General features: G+C 35.4%; 1 protein-coding gene and 1 pseudogene across 1 annotated transcript; both read right to left on the reverse strand.

Annotated features, from left to right (window-relative positions):
- Window positions 1–6041: 6041 nt before the first annotated feature.
- LOC114098579 (olfactory receptor 52A5-like) lies at window positions 6042–6992 on the reverse strand. The gene has a single exon (XM_027942821.2). It carries the CDS (start codon window positions 6990–6992, stop codon window positions 6042–6044), a length of 951 nt encoding a protein of 316 aa, XP_027798622.2.
- An 8995-nt stretch (window positions 6993–15987) lies between these two features.
- LOC114098636 (RNA-binding protein 4-like) lies at window positions 15988–17047 on the reverse strand (annotated as a pseudogene).
- Between the last annotated feature and the right edge of the window lie 300 nt (window positions 17048–17347).

Raw genomic sequence — 17347 nt, forward strand, 5'->3', positions numbered from 1 at the left:
CTCAAGTGTCCTCAGAAGTTCATAAATTCTCTCAGGTTCCTCTTTTCTTTCAGGCACATTTCTTAGAGTGCTGCAAATTGACATTAGGTAAAGAGCCACTCAAACTTTACTCCATGGATTTTTAGCGTGTAAACACATGCTCAGTGGTTCCCTTACATAATTTCTATTTTTTATTTCAATAATTCATATATTGTTTATTTCTCAATGAGTTTGAGTGAAGATGGAGGATATGAGGTACAAATAAGAGATGTAACAAGATTCCTGAATGTGTGGGACAATTATGTTTCTCCCTCATTAGTAAAATTTCTATATTGGTTTTACTAAAGGAAGATTTTGAGAGCATAAAATTCTTCAGGCTTTGACCCATAAATCAATATTTTCTAACTCTTCCTTTGACCTACTTATCTGTTAGTATTACAATATTTTAGGTTGCATATCTTAATTTCACATTTGTTTGACATCTGCATGTTGTTTATCCTTTATTTCTGTCTCTGAAAGAGTCAAATTCATTTTCTGTTGCCAACTCTACAATGATACCAAAACCAGAAGAAGACATCATGCAAAAGTAAAATCAATAGTCAGATTTTTTCATAAACAGCTATAAAAGTGATTAAGAAGATTCATGAAAAAATGAATTAATAATTATATAGTACAATCATATACCATGACCCAAGTAGCATTTATCTCACAAATGTAAGGGCAACTCTTACATCTGAGAATCATTCAATGTATTTTACCATATTATTAGAGTAAAAATATCACATTATTAAATGTAGGGAAAACATTGAACATAACCCATTGTTAATCTTTCATAAAATTTCTGAAAACTAAGAGCAGAGGGGGAAACTACCTCAGATAGAGGAAGGACATATATCAAAATACAATATCTTTCTTCACATTTACCACATTTTCAAAGTTTTGTAACCCACATCAGAATTTAATTTCAGAATACATTTATTACTAAATGAATCTCCAGTGGCTTTAGTCCTTTCCTGTTGTATTCCCAAATTCTTCACAGAGATTAACTTTCACATAACGACCTTATCCATATCTTTCTCCAAATCCAAGACAATTATTTCCAATGCAGATTGAAGCCATTTCCAATATTTCATAACATCTGGCTAAGGAAAAGTATGTGTTATATGGGCATATATGTAGTGATAAAATTTCAACAGTTTTGGAACTATATAGCTTGACAAAACTTCTCTGGTATAAAAGACATTATATCTTCTACAATCTGGTTCTGATATTCTTTTGTGTCTCTTTAGAGATTTCTTCCCACATATTATAAGACAAAAAACTGAGCTATTCATTATGAGCGGGTACCAGAAGTAGCCATGCGTTCTGGCATGAAGTCTTGTCACTTTCATTTTCCATAGACCTCTGGCAGAAGTACCAAACTTACTTGTTTTTGTTGATTTATCCCTCATTGCCCTATATTTTTTACTGCTACTTTCCCTCAATGCCTGTTTTTAGTGAGGACTCATTTCACTCCTATTAGTAAAAATGAAGAGAAGTAATTTATTTTATGATATATCCTTGTGTTGAAAAGAAGTTTTCAAATTAGAGTGAGAATAAACCATCATGCACATGTGTGTGTGTGTGTGTGTGTGTGAGAGAGAGAGAGAGAGAGAGAGAGAGAGAGAGAGAGAGAAAGAGAGAGAGAGAGAGAGAAATGGAACTGAGAGCTTCAAGTGCCTGATCCCTAATGCAGGGTCTGCCATACAAGGGAGAATGCCTAAATGAAAGATCCTTTCAGAATGTAGGTCTGTCAACAGAGAGAAAATTTAACAGTTTAACATGTTGAAGTATCCTCCTGTGCATGAACTTCACTGTTGAGCCTGGTGGCTTCATTCAGTTTATAATTCCCTCATCATGTAACAGAGGTTCCACTTGAAGTGACTGACATCACCCACACTCAAGTAATGGCTGTGGTCAAAGTCATGCACAATTTTGTATGTAGATACAGAATTTTGGAGATCATTAAGTATCCTTAAGTGTAATATATGCATGTCTCATAAATAGAAAGAAGATCAATGTCCCAAATCGATAAACGGAAATAAGAAGGGAATTCTGATACATTCTTTAACCCGAGGAAATGTCCTCATGACCTTTTGCTTCAATGATTGCGATCACTTTTAATTCAATTTTCTTTCTACATTTTCCTCTTAGAATTCATCCACCAAACAACCTTCAGAATGACTTTCCAAAATGCAATTGCAAATCTGACTATGTTGATCCTCTGTTAATAGTCAACAATCCTTCAAAGGCTATCTCTTGTATAAAGAATACTGTTGCAACTTTGTGTGTGTGCTTCTCTTACAGGCCTTGCCATATGACAGAGGGCAGTGGCAATATTTACTCTTCATTTATGTTTCCAGAAATCTCTCTTATATTCACTTGATCTCAGTCTTCAAGAGTTGAGAATCATCTTACTCTAAATGTGACCCAAGACTGATATTTACTAGTTCTTGTTTCTGGGAGACATCTTTCTCCAAAAACCCCCTAAAATTTTCTGACTTTATTTTCCAGGATAGAGACCAGTTTGCTCTTGATAAATAAATCTGGAGGTCAGAAGGATCATGATACTCTGGGAGAGTCAGAAGGATAATGATGCTCTGAGATCAGTCCAAACGTGAGGAAAAATGCATTGACTCTTCCATCAACATCTATATGTGATGGAAATTTGAACGGAAACAGTTGATACAACCAGGCTCTTTATATGCTAGACTACTCCTCAGATCTTACCAGTAAATTTTTCCTAAAAATTGGGAACTGAAAGTGATGGCAGTTTATTTTATGAAAAAAGGGGGTGTGGGAATAGGGGTTTTAAAGCTAGCTTTATTCAATGATTTCTTTGTCCATTTTTTCTGTTGCATATTTATATTTTTCCTCATTAAAATATAGATAATGAGTCAAGCTAATGTAGCTTAGAGTTAAAATATTGTCACAGGTAATTAGGTAATTTAAAAAAAATTTTTGGTCCTCCTATAATTAAGGACATAAGCAATCTTGTAGCCAAACTTTCTGGCTTATAATCAATTAGATTTCAGTTAATTCTAATATTTCTTGATTTTTTTGGAAATAAAAATGGTTAATGTAGAGGCAACTTACTATTTGGCTCTGTGGAAATATGGCAGGTGTTGAGTAACGTATAAAGTAGGGAAAAGATAGGAGAATTACAAACCATACTTTACTATGAGAAATGTAATTACCATTAACTTTAGAATTTGACATATAATCTTGCCCTTTGGTTGATATTTTCTGAGGGTAAGTAGTTCTCAGTGAAAATAAGAGACTTACTATAGTATTTGCCTCTGATCCCTTATTTTGTCAGACCGTAGGACACACATTGGTATTTGATGTATATGAAAAGGAATATTACTCAACCATAAAGAAAAACAAAATTATGGCATTTACTGGTAAATGTGTTGTCAAAAGCTTGGTCCTTGTCCCTGTTGCTAATCCAAAAATCAGGACACAATTTTGAGAAAAAGGCAAAAGAAGGTTTATTGCTTTGCTAGCAAAGGAGAAACACAGGGGACTCATGTCCCAAAGTCTGTGATTCTGCAATCAGCAGAAACGGGGCTTTTTAAGAGGCAACTCAGAGAAAATGAGATTAAGGAAGAGAGATCAGGAATAAGTTCAGGGGAAAAAGATCAGGGAGTAGAAGGCTAGGGAAAAGAGGATCAGGGAGAAGGTCAGGGAGAAGAAGGTTGGGAAAAAGAAAAGAATATATAAGTTTCAAAGTTACAAGGGGTATAGTTAAAGCATCAAGGGAACCCCTGTTACAAGTGGATAGAACTGGAGATTATCATGCTAAATGAAATAAGCCAATCCCACAAAACTAAACCCTGAACATTCTCTCTCATGGATACTAACTCACAATGGGGGTAGCGGGAGTAGAAGTTCACTGGATTAGACAGGTTAGAATAGAGGATGGGAGGGGGGATGAGAATGGGAAAAGCCGTAGAATGAATTGGACATAACTTTCCCATGTTCACATATGAATACACAACCAGTGTAACTCCATATCATGTACAGTCACAAACATGGGAAGTTATACTCCATGTATATATGATATGTCAAAATGTCTACATAACTAAAAAGGACAAATAAAAGATTTCAAAAAAGAAAAACTTACCCTGGCTGGAGTCTTGCATGTTACACTGAATAGTATACTTATATATTTTTATTCAATGGACTATTATTTGGCCATAAAAATAATTTACATTTTGACTTCTGCTAAAACATGGATGAATCTTGAGAAATGCTAAGTGAAAGATGTCAGATATAAAAGGCTACATATTAATTATATGATTCTGCTTACATGAAATATCCAGAATGCATAAAGCAGAAAATTCATTAGTGGATTCCAGAAATGAAGAGCCAAAGGAAATGCCCTGACTGCATTTTGTGAAATATTTCGTTATTAGTGTGATTTGTATGCTCTAGAACTCTCTAATGATAATAAATAAGAACATGCTTATGTTACTGAGGAGCATAGTAGAACTGAACTTCTTTATATTGCTAAATTCTAGTGTCTATTGTAGCCCTTAGGACACTGCAATTTATTTATTTATTTATCTATCTATCTATTTATTTATTTATTTTTTATTGATGGAAAAGGGAAAAAAAAGAGGAGCTTGTCAGACAAAAAAATGGGATATTAATTGACAATGATTATAATTTGTCTTAAAAATAATTGCCTCTAAGACTGGTAGTTATCATATTCTTTTTGCTTTCGTTTCTTATTTGGTTATACCATAAATATACTGTCCCACTCTTTATTTTTCCAGTACAAAAAATTCTCTGAAAGAATTTATATATTTGCTTTAATTTTTCTAAGAGGATAATTTCTCATCAGTTATTCACTCTGTATAATGATGCCACAAATACTGGAATATCTAGTTCTCCAAAGCAAAATTAAAATGAGTTATTTAGTTATTAACATTTATTTTCCCATTCAATAGCTTCCTCATCTTGTCTATCAACTAACATGATTTTTTAAAAATTTAAATGTTTCTATTAGTGCATTATAGTTCTATATACCATTGGGGTTCATTTTGATATAATTTATATGCATGGACTATAATTCACTCTACTTCATTCTCCAGTACTTCCTCTTTCCCTCTCCCTGTTCCACTTCCTATATTACACCAGTCTTCCTTTATTTATTTACAGCTTTTTAAAATTATGCTTTAGAGATGCACCCAAAGGTGAAGTTTCCTGTGGTACTTTCCTTTATGTACATAATATAATTTGGTCAATTTAATTCCACCATGGCTCCTTTTTCTTTTTCCTTCTGTCTTTCCCTCAACCCTCTTCCTCTACTCCACTGATCCCCACACCCTTTCTTTAATCAAGAATTCACATACAGTGAAAACAAACATTTAGCCCTTGACTTTTGAAGTCTGGTTTATTTCACTCAGCATGATGTTCTCCTGATCCATCCGTTTACAGCAAAGGCCATAATTTTATTCTTTGATATGGCTGAATGAAATCTACTGTGTATGTGTGCCACATTTTTTTATCCATTCATTTTTTAGGAGTACCTGGGTGTTCCATAAATTAGCTACTATGAATTATTGCTATAAACATCAATGATTCCAAATTTATTAAGACATAGATTCAGAAGCAAATATTAGAAAATGGAACACAGTCCAATTAAAGGTGTGGTTTAGGTTAGTAATTTAAGAATACTCATGTGTAGCTAATCCTCAAAATTATTTAGAATCAAGTGCTGTTTTTTGAAATTTTGTTTTCTATAGAGGTCTAAGTGGTACCAGAGAAGAAGCTTTGAGTGTTAATGGATAGTATATAATCAGAAGACTAAATTAGGTTAATGGAAATCTTAACAAAAGAGACACTTTTTTTTCCTTATGTATTAGCCAATCAATTGAATACCTTCTTAAATTATGAGCATCTGAGATTTAAAGCTTTTTCCAGATACACATAGTTGTGGAAGACATAAACTTTTTTCTCAGTAAAGTTGTTACTTAAAACCAGCCTAAATTTTCTACTCAGGGAGTCAGTAGCAATCAAGAATTTGGGGAGGAGACAAACATTTTCCAGACATGTCTGCGGATTTCTTTGGTCTTAACTCCATAGACAATAGGGTTGAGAAAAGGTGGGACTAACAGGTAAAGATTTGACAAGAGGATATGAACATAGGGTGGTATGTGAGAACCAAACCTGTGTGTAAAGAAAGAGAAGAAGGCCAGGAGGTAGAATGGTAGGAAGACACAGATGTGAGCTATGCAGGTATTGAAGGCCTTGACTCGGGCCTCCTTCTGGGGCAACTGGAAGACAGTGACAAAGATTCGAACATAGGACATGGTAATAAAGATTATGTCAAATCCTAGGATGGCAAAGGCAACAAATAGGCCATATATCTTGTTGACTCTGATGTTTTCAGCAGCCAGCTTCACAATGGCCATGTGCTCACAGTAAGAGTGGGAAATAACTGTAGTTTGGTAGAGTTTAAGTCGGCATTTGATAAGCAGCAGGGTTGGTAACACGAGAATGGCAGCTCTCATTATTACCCCCACTCCAAGATGAGTCAAGAGTTTCTGGGAGAAGACAGTAGCATGTCTCAAGGGGTTACAGATGGCCACATAGCGATCCAGGGCCATTGCCAGCAGGACGCCTGATTCAGTTGCCTGGAATGAGTGAATAAGCCACATTTGCAGCAGGCAGGCATGAAAAGAGATCTCTGGCCAATGAAACCAGAAGATGCCTAACATTTTGGGAAGAATACAGGTGCTAAGTGCCATGTCTGTGGCTGCCAACATGGCCAAAAATATGTACATGGGTATGTGGAGGCTGTTTTCTTTTTTGATGATAACCAAAATGAGGGAATTCCCAATCACAGCGATGACATACATGGCGCAGAATGGAATCCCAATCCAGCACTGCACTGACTCCAGGCCAGGAATCCCAACTAGTGTAAAAACAGAAGGCATGAAGAAGGAGCCGTTGAATGTGAGCATGGTGACTTGGTCAGAAGAGTCGCGTGGTGCTGCTGCTGTTTCATCTTCTAATCCATCTCAAGACTGGATGAATAGAAAATAAGAAAAAATAATTTACCTTAGAAAAATATACTATAGATAGATTAGGAATTTTATCTTATCTCTTTCATCCCAACAAGACCTTTCTGCGTTTTTTCAATCTCCTTTTATAAAGTCATTAAGAAACCAACTATCATGATCCATGTTTCTCTAAGCCATGATGAGCAAAATTGAATGAGCAAAATTAAATAATTTACTGTGTGGCTACTTTCTGTTCTATGACTACTGAACCAGAAGGATTACCTTTAGCTATGTTTGCTACTCATCATGTTATGATTTTTTTTTTCTGTGACTTGCCTATTCGTATTAGAGCAAATATATATATATATATATATATATATATATATATATATATATATTTTTTTTTTTTTTTAAGAACTATGCTACCGATACTTGACATAAAGAATCCAGTGGTCTAGTGGTGATGGATCAGGTTTCTCAAAATCAGATGATACATTTTCCAGGAATATTTTCCAGTTTTGCAGCTTTTTAGCTGGATTCCTCAGGTTAGCCTCTTCATAGTCAGACTCTTTTCTCATCTACTTTCTCAAAATACATTCAAGCTCATTTCTCTAAGTTCCAATGTTCCCAAATACAACCATTTATTTTCACCTTGTTCTAATTGTCCTCTGAGAAAATGAATCCATTACATTTTAGTTCAGAGACACTTTCACTCAGTGCTTCTTGTCACCTTCTATGACCTGCTCTGTGCACATCACTTGTATTTAACATCAGTGCTAACTCATGTTCTCTGCTTCTCTTGCTCTCTCTCCACAACAATCATACTTTTCTAAGAATGAACAGCTATTTCTCTTTAACCATTTGACATAATATGGAATGATATATAAAAAGTATTTTGTTTTCTTTACAGTTTAGTAAATTTCTATCCCTCCAAACTACAATTTCCATAGAGATTAAAATTTTCTTCTCCCCATTGTTTTCCATATGACTCTCTCCATTCTGTTCTGTCTCTGCCCTTTACTGGTCACCTCCACCCATAACACTGCAGACATCCAGAGCCTCTATCTTGGTTACCAAGGGATTTGCTTCAGCATAGAGGGGCTTTGCCTTACATCTTCCAAAGCTCAAAGTCATTTCCCTGCCTGTTTGCAATCTGTATTTATCTCTCCTTCAAAAAATAATTTCGCCTCAGAATGTGTAAAATGTTAAATCTACACAATGCATTTCTTTTTATATTTGCAAAACTCATTTTCTAACAGAATTTAAGTAAAGTATAAAATTGATAGGGAGAGTAAGGGTGGCCTGAAACCATGCCTTCTCCATCATTTTACAGGGGTGTTTGTTGTGGCTTCATCCACTCCCCTGATGAACTGAAAATGAATCTCAGAAATTATAGGACAACTATAACCCCAGGTCAACTAGAGGAGCATTTGCTGCTTCCTTATCTTTAAACTTTCTAACCCTGAGCAAAGCTTTCCTTTCTGAGTCTTCTCATTGAGGAACTCTTCCTTTTAACAAATACAAAATCATATGTTCAACCAGGTCTTCCTTACATCACAAAGCAATGTTATCAAATACAAATTAGATGTTTATTTCCTAATGATTTTATCCAGATACATTTATTAAGTATCCTGTATAGTCTTACTATTTTAAACCATTGGAGAAATAAAGACAAATTAATAGGATCTGTATTTAAGAAGTAACTAAATTGTACTACTTACCTAGAATTCAAAAAGTATCATCTACAATTTATTAAAAATATATCAATTATCACTTACTGTCTTAAGATCTTTGAAGGTTTTAAATTATTTTATTTTCCTTAGCTTATAATATTGGCACTGTTATCCTATTAATGAACTAAGAATCATTATAGGTATTTTTTTTATCTGAATTCCATGGCATATTTACTCAGCACGAACAAAATGAGAAATTTATATCCTCTGAGGTTTTATAATTATAATTCACTAAAAAGGATTATAAAATATGCAACATATTATAACTGTATAAAATACACTAAAGGTTTTAGATGGTATGTGCCCACTACGAAACTGTTCCTGTATTACTTCCTTAATTGACAAGGTTCTTACAGTACAAGTGGGATAAAACATGTAAATTACATGCTGCCTATCTGATAAATAACCACATATCCTACAGCATATCATCATACAATAAGCAAATAATATGTGATACATCTAAAAATTATAATTGTGCTTATATCAGAGTCTTAATTTGAGACAGGAGTGGTGGTTCACACCTGTAATCCCAGAGGCTTGGGAGGCTGAGGCAGGAAAATCAAGAGTTCAAAGTCAGACACAGCAAAAGTGAGGCGCTAAACAACTCAGTGAGATCCTGTCTCTAAATAAAATACAAAATAGGGCCGGAAATGTGGCTCAGTGATTGAATGCCCCTGAGTTCATTCCCAGTACCACCACCACCACCAAAACAAGAATGACAATTTGAGAAATTTTACATTGCCACATGACTGATATTTAACCTGGAAAATAACTGAAAGTGAAGATACAAGGTAGCTCTGACTATGTATGTATACAGCGATCAAAGGAAGGAGAGAGAAATTAGAAGAATGAAGTAAATAAACAAAATGACAAGTAAATAAAATAGAAAATTATGTTTTCAGCCAAAAACCCAAGGATCATGCTAAGAAATTAACTTACCTTTCTACTCTACAATTTTGTTTCCAAATCTCATGAGGACTGTCAATTTTCTAGGGCAGGTGTTCTCAATGATGGCCTAACTACATTTCAGGCCAAATAATTTTTTATTGTTGTTGTGTGGATAGTTTCTATAATTCTTATGATTTAGCAGGATCCCTGTCTCCTACCCATTGAATATGAGAAGCAACAGTCAAAAATGTCTTGGGTATTGCCAAACGTCCCCTGGATGTGTGGGGAAGAATGTATCCTTGAGTAATGCTGACCATTGTTAAAGGGTCTTACACTGGGAAAGAGAGGACCCCTAAGTTGAATGAGGATTATTGATCTTATATACCTTCAATCAAATTGAACAAATAAAACTGGCTATCCAGGGGATTACTCTTCAGGAGATATTAGCCAGGCAAATATATAAAGAAGGGAATCCCAAGGAAAGAAAATAGATTGTTCAAAATCACAGATGGGATGTATGCTGGCATTATCAATCAATCAATATTTCAGCATTAAAGAGGCTAATAAGCAGGAATGATAAGAGTTGTGGCTAATGAACAGGGAAGAAAATCAAACATGAGGTAACCAATTTAGCAAATAAATTATGCAGGTATTTCAGAAAAAGTTTTGCCCATTGCAAGTCCAATCTGTTAGTAACTTGGTGAATGAACTGAAAGCTTGAAAATACTGGGTCGGAATAACTTAGTGGAAAGCTATTTGTAATATCCCTAATGGTATACCATGAAATGATGTGAAAATAGTGAAAGAGGCAAATCTATGGAACTCATTGACATGATGCACAAGAATTTGAGAGAGATGAGGCTAAAAATGTTCTTGGCCTTCAATATCAAGGAGCTCTTCTCTATCTCATCTGTGATGTTCACCATTTGGTTTCTGCCTCAAGCTCTTCAGTGACAGAAAACTCCTTTATTCTTTCTGTGACAGTCTGCCACATTTCAGGGGACAGCTCTGAATATCAGATAGATACTTATATAATCATCCTCAAACTGCCTCTATCTTAATTTTTCATTAAAGTTGTAAGCCTACTTAGTATTCATTTTCCATTGATCATAGCAGTGAATTGTCCAGAATCCAGGCCAGAGTAGACAGTTCAAACCCTGAATCTGCTACTGAATATCTTTCATGCTCTTAAGCCGGTTATGAAAGTAAGTTCCACAATGTCACCATTGGTAAAATAAGACAAAAGGACAGAACCATATTGCAGGATAGCTGAAAATTAAATGATAACTCATTTCAAATACATAGAAAAAATATAAATATACTGTTCTTTCATAAAATGCCAGGTGTTAACTCACAGATGCTTACCCGCTCTTTCCCATGAATCAACTCAGATATTTGAAGATACACCAAAAACTTCTTCTGAATCCCCTCCAGTCTCAGCATCTATAGGTTCACGACCTTTTAGCAAACAAAGTTTACAATCAAATATTAATCCAATTCTCTAGAGATCCTCCAACTTGTCAAACATTATATTTTTCCACCCTATTTTTATTAATTGAGAAATATTTGAAAGCATTTATTACTAGGAGATGAAAACTTTCTGAGTTGAAACTCTCAACTCTAGATACTGCTGCTTTCTTATCATTCTGCCCTCATCTGGCCTTTTATGGGGTCACATGGGGTACACGTTCTTTTGGAAACAAATCCTCCACTTCTCCACTTACATTGCAGAATCTTAAGATCTCAAGCCCATAGACTTACCAGGGACCCTCCCCTGAAACATAAGCAGAACCCATAGAGTAGAATCTTTTGGATATTTTAGTCAGTGAAAGTTTAGTGTTTTATACCATAGAGTGTCCCTGTGGGATTGGGGCTTCTGAGCCTTTACATCTCCCTATGGTAAGAAAGAAAAAGAAAGCATAACATGGTTCAGAACTTAAAAGTTCCTTGTCTCATAGGGGTTCTCTGTCAAATTTTTCCTCAAACTTGAATATCTCTTTGGAATATAGAACCAAGATGACTTTGCTTTCAAAAGTTTATAAGTTGGACAACATTCAATGATGACAACAAACAAAACATGACACTTAAGTAATGAGCCATAAAGGAAAATAGAATCACCTTGAGATACTTAGACTAACCCATGTAGACTTTTACTGGCTGAGAAGCAAAAGGAATATTTTAAAATTTAATTCCAGGGTAATAAGCAGTGATTCTTTTTAGGCCCAAGAAAGGGGCTGATCTTAGAAAGTGCACCACAGGCCCCAATCTCCTTCAAGTGTCTGAAATTCTTCTACTTGAACTCTGGTGTCATGATTCTTTCCTATATCCAACCAGCCCTCACCAAGTTGTTCTTGTCATGTCCAAAATTTTTCCCTGAAGAAATGTATCTTTTATAAATTTTTTGTCAATATATTTACAATATAGACCTAATGTTGAATCCTCTAATTTACTTGGTTGAGAGAAGAACCTGTGCCTTAGAAAAGGGATTTTAGGAAATGAACTCATAGACTCAGAGATGAAAATGATGGTTACCAGAGGCTGGGTAGGTACGGGGATTGAGATGTAGGTCAAAAGAAAATTTCAGTTAGGAATAATAATTTTGAGAGGTCTATGGTACATCATGGTGAGTGTAGCCAATAACAATATATTGTACACTTGAAAATGCTAAAATTAGAATTTAAATGATATTACCCAAACAGTTGAGGAAATAGACACACTAAGTATCTCAAATGCAGCCGTTACACACTATAATCATAGATAAAAATATCACACTGTACACAATAAATTTACACAATTAATTAAGAATAAAATAAAATGAATTTACACTTTTAGTTTGAGGAGGAAGGAGAAAGAAGATTCCTGTTCTCTGCATAGTACAAGAAATAGGCTACCAAGACTGGATGGCATGTAAATGTTTGAGAGACACAATGATGACACATGGCAGGCAAATTTTTTGTCTTGTGTCATTGTATCTGGCCTTATTTAATAAACCTTCTCTTTTGCATAAAGCCTTTTGATCAGATCTTTTGATATAAAATTATATCAACTCCAGAAAAAAAAAAACTGGCAAAGCTTTGAAGGCAGTTATGTGCCTTAGTCAGTTCATATGGCTTAGAAAAGTTGGTTGCATGTATCTCTATCTAGCTGTGTATATAGGAACTGTGATGTAGCCTGAAATTATCCATTGAAGGAGCACTTATGCCAGGAAAAACAGTAAATGATTCAAATAAGGGTGCAAAACCCACCCAAGGAAGCAGAAAGAACCAGAATAAAGGGAAATATTTTCAGGGAAAATAAGATGAATATTTTTCAGGTAAAGCATGAAGTATGTGTGGGTAAGCATTATTGGCTTCTCAAGTCTATACACAATTCTCCACATGTAATATAACCAATAAACATATCTGTTGAATGATTCTTAAGATACACTTGAAAATACACCTACAAAAAAGGTTTGAACATAAAGAAATCATAATGCTACAGAATGCTAGAGTTAAAAATAATCTTAGATACCACTTTCTTAAAACTCATTGGAATAATGGATAATCTCTTTTATAAATGATGTGACCGCTTTCATGACTGATACATGTCTTCAAAACTCCCAATATTAAATTTAAAAAGGAGCTTCCACAAACAACTTAGTAAAATATAATCTTTCACAAAATGTAATAGGAAATAAAAACAGAAAGTTTTTAGATGAAAATTATGTTTCCCCATGGTGTTCAGAGAAAAAAAAATTCACACTTAAGTTTAATTAAAAGAAAGTAGAAATGGAATTTGAACAGATTTACTATAGAAGTTTAATAAATTTATGAAGAGAAAAGATACATGTTTTGTGAGATATAGAAATATAAATACAAGGGCCTGACTGTAGATATGTTAATTTTGGAATTCTTTGAAATAATAATAATTCATGGAGTGTCATCATGCAAAGAATGACAAGAAGAGTGGATGGGAATTGGCTATGATGCACCCTGAACCTTGGAATCCTGTTGTAGAAAATATGACCATATAATCAGAATATAACATATATAACCCTGGAAACTTATGAACCTTAACTGTATGGAGAAGGAGAAGGAATGTTCCTCAACCACAGACTAGAACATCATCACATCACAGTTCTGTTACACATTGACACTGCATGTTTTCTTTTGATATACATGCAAAACCTAAATTGGACTTCATATTGAGTATTTCAGTCCTGGAGGGGGATACAGGCTTTCTAGAAGACAGACACTTGAAACTCTAAAGGAAACAAGAAGGTGGATCTTGTGGTCCTAAGTTAAATATGACAAAAGGGCTCTTTCAGAGTTTTTTTAAAGTGACCTCAAATCTGCTTAGAAAACATGTAGGGTCCACATAAAAAATCAAATATTCTACAGGCAGTAAAACATCACATCAAGATTATCTTCTTTAGTTGAAGCTTTAATTGCTAATTATTTATATTAAAGCTTCTATTTTAGAAAATATGAACATATGTCAGTGTAAAGAGAATATTATAATACATCTGCATGTGTCTATCACTCAGTGTTATGATTTGGATATGAGGTGTCCTTCTGAAGCTCCTGTGTTAATACAGGAATACTCAGAGGTGAAATTAATGGATTGTCATAACACTAACATAATCAGTCCAACCTAGCTTGAATGTACTCATTGGATGGTAACTACAGGCATGTGAGTAGTAGTTAGAGGAGGTGGGTTATTGGGGCATGCCTAGGAAGGATTCATGGGCCTCATGGCCCATTTCCCTTGTGCTCTATCTTTCTCATTGCCATGTTCTAAGCAATTTCCCTTCACACTGTCATCCCACCATAATGTTGTGTCTCACCTCGGGCCCAGAACACTGGAGTTGTCCCACCATGGACCAAATCTGAAACAAAGAGCCAAAATAAATTTTCCATCCTCTAAGTTGTTCTTCTCAAATATTTTGGTCACAGTGACTCAAAGCTGATTCTATCAAGTGATACAGAGTTTTGCTTCTGATTTTTTTTTCCTCTATAATTTTCATTATTCCTAAATTGTTTGGACACATTACACACATTATATAATTCAATATGCAAAAACTTCAGTACCCTGAATATATGAATTTGAACATTTTTTCTGATAAGAAACCCTTAAACCTGTCAGTAAAAGATTATATATATATATATATAATATATATATGGACCCAATACCTTTATTTTATTTATTTATCTTTATGTGGTGCTGAGAATTAAAACCCAGTACATCAAACATGCAAGACAAGCACTATATCACTGAGCCACAACTTCTGCCCCAGATTCCTTTCTTTTTTTGTAATATAGAACTGACATTCTGAAACTTTAATATAATGTGTTTCTTTTGATGGAATCAAACCTTTACCTGTATATTTATATCATTCTTTCATTTTGAACTTTCATAACTTCACCAACATATGCCTTGGTCAGAATATTTTCATATTGAAAAAAAAATGTTTCTGACAGTTTCTCTTTTGTTTGTTTGTTTCCACTATAAAGATACCCTTTATTCCAATTATGAGTCTCCAAATTATCTTACATATGAATTATTATCTTTCTAATTATTAGACATTCTATAACATTTCTTTTTAAACAATTATGTTATTTTTTCTTGAAATGTTTATTATGTCATGTCAATTATTTGAACATATTTGTTTATTATTTGTGGTACTATCTTGCAGTTTCCCCTTTTGCTCTCAATTCTGCCTTTTTACCTCATTTCATCTTTAAAGTGTATTTTCACAGAACTTTTCTTTTATAAATTCATTTGGAACTGCCAAGTTTGTTGTTTTTTTCTACTGTTCTCTTTAGTGTGATGAATATATTTTCCAAGAATTTTTTTTTAACCATGGCTGTGAAGAGTTTAAGTTTTCATTATTTCTGTATTCTTTCTTCTATTTAGTTTAGCTAAATGATAATATTATATAAAAGCAATTTTTATTTTATTTATTGTTTAAGTTGAGAAACCATTTATTTCACAGGAAAGAAAAAAATAGTGATTCAATTCTATAGATCTATCCTTAGGGGCAAAATAAACCTAGTAGCAGTCACCCTCTCATTGAGGTCATTCCCAAATCCAACACCCACTGGAGGCAGGAGGTGCGGAGGAGACAGCATAGCACCCACCACAGTTTCTACATACAGTGAGGATAGGAAAGCTACAGGAAGTACTGAACAAGGAGAAGAAAAGGGAAACGGACAGGAGAGAGGAAAGAAAAGGAGAAGGTCTGAACTTAGCAAGGTAAGTTAAAGTCCATGGTTCCTGAGGACTGGATGCACAGAGCGGAGAACGTCGCGGAGACTGGGTACCACGAAGGTTGTATCTTCATGCACAACCGCAGCTCACAATTTCAGCCCCAACACATCCCACCTCAAGCTTTGAAAGGCTGAGTACCCCACGCGGGATCTGGAAACTGCTCCAGCTCCTACCCGGCCATGTCTTATAGGGAATTCCGCGCAACTGCTGAAGCTTGGGACATCTCACTCTCATGCCCATAACCATTGCCCTCTCCAACAGTAAGGACCTGGGCTGTAGAGTGACACAAGGGGCTTCTATCCTTCCAGTAAGGTGAAGTGGAAGCTGTGGCAGCAGCAGCGCCTGAGATTGGCAACCTGTGTCTATCATAGGGTAGAGATGAGGTGACAGGCCATGGCTGTGTTCTGAACGTGTGGCAGCTGGGACAAGGGTCTGCTTATTCGCAGAGGTAACTGCAGCCCTCACTGTCTCAGAGAACCCCGCAGCTCGGCAGCGCTTGTAGTATGCATACCCCGCTCCCTAAGCCTTGTAATACTGCCAATTCCAGTAGCTTATGGTGTAAAGCATACGCACTGCTCCATAGGGCTCATTATATTCCTAGATCGAATCTGCCACGTTGCCCGAACGACTGGACACTCTTTGTACCAGTGTCCATCTTTCCTACAACGATAGCAGCAGCTCGGGTCTCCCATCCCTGGCGCAGTCCTAAGCCTGCTGGTGGACAACTGCACGTGTATTCGTTTGCCTTGGAACTCTGTGTTATCACGGCTCCTGGTGGCCTCCATTGCATCCTCTCCTTGCTCCATGTGTACAAAGGTATAATCTTTCACCATGTCACATTCAATGACTGTACCATACTCCTCAAACTTGGCCTGAAGCTCCTTGTCGGTGCAGGTGGGACTGAGGTTGCCCACAGGCAACTTTGTTGAGGTTTTTCTCTTATTTTTGCTGGATTCTACATTATTATTCACCCCAGGAAGCTTGTAGTGGTTCAGGTTGCATATGGCATCCTCAGCTGCAGTTTTGTGCTCAAAGCCATGTTTCTTAATGATGTCACATTCCAGCACCTTCTCATACTGTTCAAAGAATGAGCAGATCTTTTGCTCTATGACCTCGGTTTCGAATAAACAGCTTCACCATCTCCATACAGCGGCCCGGAAATCAGCAGGGCGTCTTCCTTGTGGTGTGGATGCTTCAGACAAAAATCTCAAAAGCTGTTTTTAGTTGTTGTTTTTTAGTTTCCTATTAAAGTTACATTTTTATGAAGTTGATTTGTTTAAGTTCTGCTGGAATCCTCTTTTTATTGTTTCAACCCATTTCTGTTTGCCCGTTGGTTGTGTACTGTAGCTTTGAATATTGAAGTTTATTTATTTTTCCCTGTTGATTTCTGAGTTAGGCACTGAGAATAGTGAACCACTGTCATAGTGATTTTTTTTTTTCAATTTT

The sequence above is a fragment of the Marmota flaviventris genome, chromosome 9 (assembly GCF_047511675.1).
Source record: "Marmota flaviventris isolate mMarFla1 chromosome 9, mMarFla1.hap1, whole genome shotgun sequence".
In the NCBI taxonomy this organism is placed as follows: domain Eukaryota; kingdom Metazoa; phylum Chordata; class Mammalia; order Rodentia; family Sciuridae; genus Marmota; species Marmota flaviventris.